The sequence below is a fragment of the Brachyhypopomus gauderio genome, chromosome 19 (genome assembly GCF_052324685.1).
Source record: "Brachyhypopomus gauderio isolate BG-103 chromosome 19, BGAUD_0.2, whole genome shotgun sequence".
NCBI classification, from domain to species: Eukaryota; Metazoa; Chordata; class Actinopteri; order Gymnotiformes; family Hypopomidae; genus Brachyhypopomus; species Brachyhypopomus gauderio.
In genome coordinates, this window is record NC_135229.1 from 3,421,116 (window position 1) to 3,430,022 (window position 8,907).

The window sequence follows — 8,907 nt, forward strand, 5'->3', positions numbered from 1 at the left end:
GGGATCTTGTTTTTTCATGTTAAGGCAAATCCTCGATTCACTTTATGGTCTATGATTTAAAAATGTTAAAAGAAATACATTATTACTCAATAAGAATACAAGCATTTTTTAATCAGAAAAAGTCAGCTTCTATAGGCTATTTAGAATTTAAGTATTTAGTCTGATCTACCACAAAACACCTAAAAAAAAGTACTGAAAGAAACCTGGTATAATTCACCTAAAGATTAGGCCTACTTCAGAAACCTTCAGTCTCCCCAAAAGAGTTCAATATTTGTACATTATGTCAATCAATCAATCAAAGTTTATTTGTATAGCGCTTTTCACAACACATGTTGTCACAAAGCGCCTTACAGGATTTAAAAGGTTAACAATACTACGGGTCCAGAACCCTAATGAGCAAGCCAAGGGCGACAGTGGCGAGGAAAAACTCCCTAAGATAGTGGGGAATAGGAAGAAACCTCGGGAGAACCAAGACTCAAAAGGGAACCCATCCTCCATTGGGCGGCCCGTTAACACACAGATTACACAAAATACAGACAAATACACAAGTCACACACAAATCACACAATCAGACTAAGTAAAGGTAAAAATGAAAGTTCTGGGTTATGATATTGTCACTGTAAATGTCTGTTGATGAACGCCAGGCTTTCATTCCGTGTCGGAGCAGCGATGCTGGTATTGTAGGCTCCGACTGCAATGTTACTCTCCAGGTGAACCTCGGAGAAAAGATACGAGATGTAGTAAATATGTAACAGATTAATCAAAGGCCAAACTAAACAGATGAGTCTTTAATCGAGTTTTAAACATTGAGACTGTGTCTGAGTCCCGAATAGAGGCAGGAAGATTATTCCACAATTGTGGAGCTTTAAAAGAAAAGGCTCTTCCACCTGCTGTGATCTTTTTGATCCTAGGAACAGTTAATAACCCTGCGTCCTGCGAGCGAAGTGAACGCGCTGGGTTATATTGTTCAATAAGTTCACTAAGATAGTCTGGAGCTAAGCCATGCAGCGTTTTATATGTTAATAAAAGTATTTTATAGTCAATACGGAATCTAATTGGCAGCCAGTGTAATGACGATAGTACGGGACTAATGTGATCAAACTTTTTAGTTTTTGTTAAAACTCGTGCTGCTGCGTTCTGAACCAGCTGGAGTTTGTTTATCGATTTACCAGAACATCCAGCTAGGAGACTGTTGCAATAATCTAAACGAGAGGATATGAATGCATGGATTAGTTTTTCTGCATCACTAATATTTAATATGTTTCTAATTTTGGCAATGTTGCGCAAGTGAAAGAACGCTACCCTAGTTATATTATTAATATGTGTATCGAACGAGAGATCTGGGTCTATTGTGACGCCCAAGTTCTTTACCTCTGCGCTGGGGGTTATAGTAAAAGAATGTAGATTCAATGCTGCATTATGTATCTTGTCTCTCGCAGCCCTAGACCCAACTATTATCAATTCTGTTTTATCGGCATTTAGTGCTAGAAAGTTACATGCCATCCAATGTTTTATCTCTTCTACACATTTCTCAATCTTACTGTTTGCGCCTAAATCATCGGGTTTTGCCGATAAATATAGCTGAGTGTCGTCTGCGTAGGAATGGAAACTGATGTCATGCTTATGCATAATTTCGCCTAAGGGTAACATGTACAGTGTGAATAGAAGTGGTCCTAGGACTGTCCCTTGTGGGACACCATATTTAACCTGCACAGATTTAGAGGTTTTATTATTAACACTTACACATTGGAAGCGGTCAGTTAAATATGATCTAAACCAGGAGAGTGCGACTCCTTTAATACCTACTGTGTTTTCTAGTCTATCCAGCAAAATGTTGTGGTCTACAGTATCAAAAGCTGCACTAAGATCCAACAGTATAAGGAACGAGACGAGCCCATTATCGGCCGATATTAGTAGATCATTCACTACCCTGAGTAAAGCTGTTTCAGTGCTGTGGTTTGGTCTAAATCCTGATTGGAACTTTTCATGGATACTATTTGATTGGAGATAGTGGTTTAACTGATTGGAAACTGCTTTTTCTAAAATTTTAGAGATAAATGGGAGATTAGAAATGGGTCTATAGTTGGCTAAAATCTGCGGATCGAGATTCTGTTTTTTAATCAAGGGTCTAATTACGGCGCATTTTAATTGTTTGGGCATGTAACCTAGGTTAAGGGAGGAGTTAATCATATTAAGTAAGGGCCCTGCAGTGGCTGGGAGTAGGTCTTTAAATAGACGGGTTGGAACTGGGTCAAATATACATGATGTAGGCTTAGACGAATTAATCAATGTTGTGAGCTCTTTTTGCGATATAGGATTGAAGATATTTAGCTCAGTAATATTTTTGGATGCATAGTTACTAATAGCTGAACTACTGGGGTTGGATTGGAGGTTAGGCTGCAATGTATTATGACTCTGTAGTCGGATATTATCTATTTTATTATTGAAAAAGTTTAAAAATTCATCGCTAGTGTGTGTAAGTGCTGTGTTAGAACTAGTGTCGTTGATATTTCTTGTTAGTTTAGATACCGTCGCGAAGAGAAATCTAGGGTTATTCTTGTTGTTTTCTATTAGTGTCGAATAGTATGCGGCTCTAGCTTTTATTAGGGCATGTTTATATTTGACTATGGCGTCTTTCCATGTGATTCTAAACACTTCTAGTGAGGTGGATTTCCATTTTCGCTCCGCTGCTCGAGCTGCCTGTTTTAGAAGACGAGTGTGTTCGTCATACCATGGTGTAAGCTTTTTCTCCCTAATTAATTTTGTTTTAATTGGAGCTACACTGTCTAAGGTATTGCTGAGTGTGGAATAAAACTGTTGTGTTGCCTGTTCCAATTCATTGGGCTGCAGTGGCATAGTGTTCGGTAGCTCTGGCAGTAAGTTTATAAATGTTGCTGCAGTGTCGGATGTAATAGTGCGCGTGGTTTTTGTATGGCGCATCTGATGTACATTGTATAAAGTCATTTCATATATTAGTAAGAAATGATCTGAAATGGCGTCATTTTGGGGGATGACTGCCAGATGTTCTATGTTTAATCCGTAAGTAAGTATTAAGTCTAAGGTGTGTTTACAGCGGTGGGTAGGCCCTGTCACATTTTGGGCTATACCTACTGAATCTAGTATGGAGTCGAACGCAATTTTCAGTGGGTCTGATTCATTTTCATAATGAATGTTGAAATCACCCACAATTACAAATCTCTCGATGGTTAAGACTAGTTCCGAAAGAAACTCAGCAAATTCCTGAAGAAATTCTGAGTAGGGACCCGGCGGTCGATAGATGGTCACTAATTTAAGCTTTGTTTTATTGCCTATACGATTATTGCCTATTTCACCTATCAAAGCCTCGAATGAGTTAATAGAGGTGGTTGGTTTTACAGTAAAACCTATGTCTGTGTCATATATTGTGGCTACTCCACCTCCACGCCCTGTGATACGGGGCTGATGAACATAACTGTATCCAGGAGGAGCTGCTTCATTAAAACTTACATATTCGCCTACTCTAGCCCATGTTTCTGTTAAACAGAGTGCATTTAGTCTGTTATCTGAGATTATTTCGTTTACTATCACAGCTTTTGATGCAAGTGATCTAATGTTTAAAAGTCCTAGCCTTAGCTTAATATTGCTGCTCACTTCATGTTGATTATTTAATTTAATTTTAATTAGATTTTTAAAACATATCGCCCTGTTATTCTTATACCTGCCACGGCTAACAGACACAGTCTCAATGGTTTGGTAGTTAGGGAAGTAAGTTCTACTTAGCTGATTTGCGTGGTTTGTTGTGGCTGGTCAGGCCCGACGTAGCACGTCCTCGATGTTCCTGGAGAGGACTGCCGAGCCTAGGCGACTGGGGTGAAGTCCATCTCGGCGGTAGAGTGATGGACGCTCTCGGAAACTCTCCCAGTTGTCGACGTAGTCCACGCCGGCGCTGCTACAGGTGTCCCGGAGCCAGCTGTGGAGACAGAAGAGACGACTGTATGACTCGCACCCTCGCCGGAACGTTGGAAGCGGACCGGAGACAACAAGCCTGGCCGACGTCTTCTTCCGCGCGGTGTCCAGAAGCGATCGGTAGTGCTCCTTCAGGATCTCGCTGCGCCGGGCGAAGGTGTCGACAGCCCCCACGTGAAGGACGACGGTGCCGAAGTCGTCTCGCTGCTTCAGCGCCGAGGGAAGCCGCCTGGCCACGTCCAGGACACGAGCGCCTGGAAAACATGACACAGTGGGGGTTCTTTTAGCGCCTGGCAGGTGAATCTTCACGTGTCGTGTTATCGAGTCGCCGATAACAAGGATACCGCCCTTATTCTTCTTCGGTGCCGGCGCTGGTGAGGGTGGTGTCGGACGCAGGGGTGAGGGCGAGGCGGAGGACCTGGAGCTGAGCACCTCGAACGGATTCGCAGAGGAGAAGTCCGGCTGAGGTAGGGGTGACGACGCCGGCTGCCTTCCGCGTCCTCGCTGGCGCTCCCAGCCTGGTGCCCGGGTCAAGATGGCGGTCGCGCTGAGCCGCCGTGACGAGGGAGTGGAGACGGCCGAGTAGGCAGCGTCGCGGGCGGCCTCGAGCCTGGTCCTCTCCTGGGTGAGCTCCGCTTGCTTCTCCAGAAGACGCTGGATCTGCCGACCCAGCTTGTCCAGCTCCGAGCCGAGCTTGACGAGAGCCCGTTCCTCCGCGGTAGCCATGAAAAAACAGGGGAGACAAAACAGAGGGAGAAAGAAAGAAACAGGGGGAGAAAACAGAGGGAGAAAAAAGAGACGAGAAAACAGAAACGAGATAAAATAATCAGATGTCGGTAAGTGTATTATACTGATTTAGAATTGTAGTGTTTAATGTAAGTGTATTAGGCTATAGCTAAGCTATGCTAATGTGATACGTGAATCCGCGTTTGCGTGCGAGCGTGCTGCCGTGCGCCGGTGAAAACAGGAAACAGGAGTGTCGTCCTATGTATATAATATTATGTATTATGTATATAATAATATATTAACATATATTATGTATATATTTTCTGCATTTTCTATTTGCATATTAATACATAGATGGAAATACACACCCTTTCTTATGTTGTTTCTTCTTGTTGTTTTGGTATAATAAAGCTGTGGGTCCTACCTGTGATAACGCAGGTGGAGGAGAAGTGAATGTTCCTTGAGGAACACATGACTGAATCCTGTCTGCTCTCCATATAGGAGACATTTATGTAATGACTGAGATTACTGAACAGCCCTCATAGAAACAGTGCAGGAACAGATATGGTTCTGCTATGTTCTGAGTTCTGAGGGGGTTAAAGCAAAACAAACATTCATATTCCCATGATTCTTTAGGTTGTAAAGCAAGAGACACTGGACTGTCTGACAATAACAAACCCACGTGAGTGCAACAAACCCAAATTATTATTATGTGAGAACTTCCTGAAGAGAATGGAGAAGGTTCTCGTGAGGCAAATCTTTGTTACTGCAGGCTGTGCTGAGTTGTGTGTAATTAAACATTACAGTGATGGTGGAAGCTCTGTCATTTTAGTAGTTGTCTGACTCTTTACAAAACTCTGATTCTTTATTTAAAAAAACTGTATTAGCTTCATAGCTGTTGAGGGAAAGTGAGTGTCAGATATCCAAGCACTTCCTCTGAGTGTGTGTTCCATCCCAATTCCTCCTGCTGCCTTGTCCTTGTCTTTGAAACTTATAAACACATCATGTCCAAAAACAGACTTGAACAAATATAACTCTGACAGGGCTGAATCTTAATAATCTGCCATTTTATGTTTTTACTCAAGATAAGGTGCACAGGAAGTGATGCGTTGTTGACGTCTCAACAGTTCGGCCCATTGTGATTCATCGATGATTTGTTTTATGTTTCAGAGATGTCGTGGAGTTCTGTATTTCACACAACTGAGCCACTGATGTACGATTCTTGTAGCTGAAGATTGGTGATAATCTTGTGGTGATAAGATTGTTGCCCATTCTGTTGGCATCCTAAATCAAGATTCAATTTTTTGTACCAGGTGTGTACCATGAAATGCATCTTCAAGCACCTTCAGCTGTTTATTCCTGGTCTAACTACAGTGCCTTGTAGATAACTAAACTTTATCCCTTCGTATTAGGTTGAATATTATTGTTGTATTAAGAAAAGCTCTGTAACGTGGCTCGCGCCACGGAGCGAGAGAACGGACACAAGTGCTGAGAAGAGCGAGATTTATTGAAGGGAATACCAGAATCGTCGTCGCTGAGCCAGTCCGGGTCGATAACGGGAGGGCAGTCCGAATAGCAGGCGAACACGGGCATAACGATGACAGGGGAACACGAGAACAGACAATGAATCACAAAACAAAAACACACGACGGCCAGGTATACAATCAAACAGCAAACAGTCCAACATCCAAAATATCAAAATACCAGACAACGGACAAGGGAGACTCAGGGGCTTAAATACAATGAACTGAAAACGAGGGACAGGTGTGAACGATAATACAGGGGCGTGGTAACAAACGAGGAATCACGAAGACAAACGAGCTGGGCGGGATAAACAAGCAGGGAACACGGACATGAGGGAACCCAGAGTGACAGCTACGAGAGGGGGCGTTGCCCTACGTGACAAGCTCCTGTTTTTGCTATTGTAATCCTTTTCTGTGTCTAGTCACCCTGGACAGACTACAAAATATTATAAAACTAATAATTTTCATGAGATAATGGTCTCAGTTCTCTTTTCTGACAGTCTGTTCTTCATATATTTCAACACTGTCATGTTTTTTGTTCTACTTACTATAGTGAATGTGAACATGTGCTATATGAATAAATCTTCATTATCATTGCTGATGCTGTTTTTTTTGCCCACCTCCACCCCCCCATCTTTGGAGGACAACTTTGTTTTTATGTACGGATCAAATGATAACAATTATGTATAATATGTGTAGTAATATGTGTAGTTTTGATCTGCATTGTTAAAAAGGCCTCGTTCCCATTTGGCTATCGGAAGGGAGATTGAGTCATCAAATTTTAACAATAATTTATACATTTTTTATAATAATTTAGGAGTACAAAGATTTAAAAATTCAGTTGATTGTGATTAAATCTCTCTTGAATGATGGATTTCAATTGTTGATATTCAAGAAATCTACTGTTGTTTATTCCTGAATTGTGACAAAGTTTCTGTGACGGGCAGGGTGAGCGAAACAAAAAGGAAGCGATCACGCCAAGTCTCAGGGAAAAAGGATGGTTTAATAGAAAAAGTGCGCAAACCAAAAACCCGTGACGTAGATCCAAATTAAGGATATAATGACCAGCGGTCAACTGGTACACAGACAAGACAAATATAGACAAACAAACGACCCTCAGGTGAGACGGATCACGGGCTCCGCCCACCTGAGGGACGAACACAACAACACAACAACCGGACAACTGCCGCTGTGGATGAATGCGACCAGTAGGGGGCCCGCCATACCGTGACAGTTTCCATCTTTAATAACATTTTTTATTGCCTTATCATGTCATGATGTGAAATGTAGTTTCACTTTCTTATTCTGACACATGTCTGGATTGTACCAAATGGGTGTTAGTTTGTATAGGATAATTGGGGACTGAGTTAATTTTAGAAATTCCCACCAGGCTGTCAAGCATTTTGATGTTTGAATCTAAGGACTTAAACCAAGCAACAGAGGGTTTATTTGGGATTAGTGAGAATAGTTGATTTTTGGTAAAACCATAATTTTAATGGTAGCGACTTTCCCCATGAGCAATATAGGTAAAGCGTTCCAATGTGTGAGATCATCTTCTATTGTTTTTAATAGAGGGATATGATTTAACTGCACTAAGTCTGAAAGTTTAGCAGAGATATGTATGCCTAAATATCTAATATTACCTGATTGTAGTAGAGTGGTGGTCGTATTCTGGAAACTACAAACATTGCTGATGCTCTCTCTCAGAGGTTCCAGGAGTCTCCAACATTTTAATAGGGACTCACACACATGCACACAGATTAGAGACAGATTAGAGTCCCAGAATCAACTTTTTATAGTGATAAATATAAAAAGGGAATAGTGTCAGGAAATACACATATATAAGATCCGAATATGAATATTCAGATAAACAAGAGAAATAAATAGAGTATAAATATATATGCAATGTATGTAGTTCTAAACAGTTATGGTTATTGCACATGGTAGATTAAATATTGCACATGGTAGATTTAGATATTGTACATGGTAGAACAGTAAGAGCAGTAAAGTACAGTGAGCGGTTTGTTGTACAGTACAGGTGAACTATGGAGAACAGTGGCTGTTGTACAGTACAGGTGAACTATGGAGAGCAGTGTGTGTTGTACAGTACAGGTGAGCTATGGAGAGCAGTGGCTGTTGTACAGTACAGGTAAACTATGGAGAGCAGTGGCTGTTGTACAGTACAGGTGAGCTATGGAGAGCAGTGGCTGTTGTACAGTACAGGTGAACTATGGAGAGCAGTGGCTGTTGTACAGTAAAGTATGAGCTATGGAGAGCAGTGGCTGTTGTACAGTACAGGTGAGCTATGGAGAGCAGTGGCTGTTGTACAGTACAGGTGAGCTATGGAGAGCAGTGGCTGTTGTACAGTACAGGTGAACTATGGAGAGCAGTGGCTGTTGTACAGTCTGACGGCGTGTGGAAGGACCTGCGGTATCTCTCCTTCACACAGCGCGGGTGCAGCAGCCGGGCACTGAAGGAGCTGCTCAGTGCTGACAGTGAGTGGTGCATGGGGTGGGACAGGTTCTTCAACATGTGCTTGAATTTGGTCCTGGTCCTCCTGTCTCCCACCACCTCCACCGGGTCAAGATGGCCCCCCAGGACAGAGCTGGACTTCTTGATGATTTTGTTCAGTCTCTTCCTGTCAGCAGTGGAGATGCTGCTGCCCCAGCAGACCACTCCATAAAAGATGGCTGATGCCACCACAGCATCGAAG

At 42.3% G+C, this 8,907-nt stretch overlaps 1 protein-coding gene across 1 annotated transcript; it reads right to left on the reverse strand.

Annotated features, from left to right (window-relative positions):
• Nucleotides 1-305: 305 nt before the first annotated feature.
• LOC143483035 (uncharacterized) lies at nucleotides 306-4,923 on the reverse strand. Its single transcript, XM_076981711.1, has 2 exons — nucleotides 4,034-4,923; nucleotides 306-3,949 (listed from the first exon to the last, which is right to left on the reverse strand). Exons 1-2 carry the CDS (start codon nucleotides 4,669-4,671, stop codon nucleotides 3,787-3,789), a joined length of 801 nt encoding a protein of 266 aa, XP_076837826.1. The 5' UTR covers nucleotides 4,672-4,923; the 3' UTR covers nucleotides 306-3,786.
• Between the last annotated feature and the right edge of the window lie 3,984 nt (nucleotides 4,924-8,907).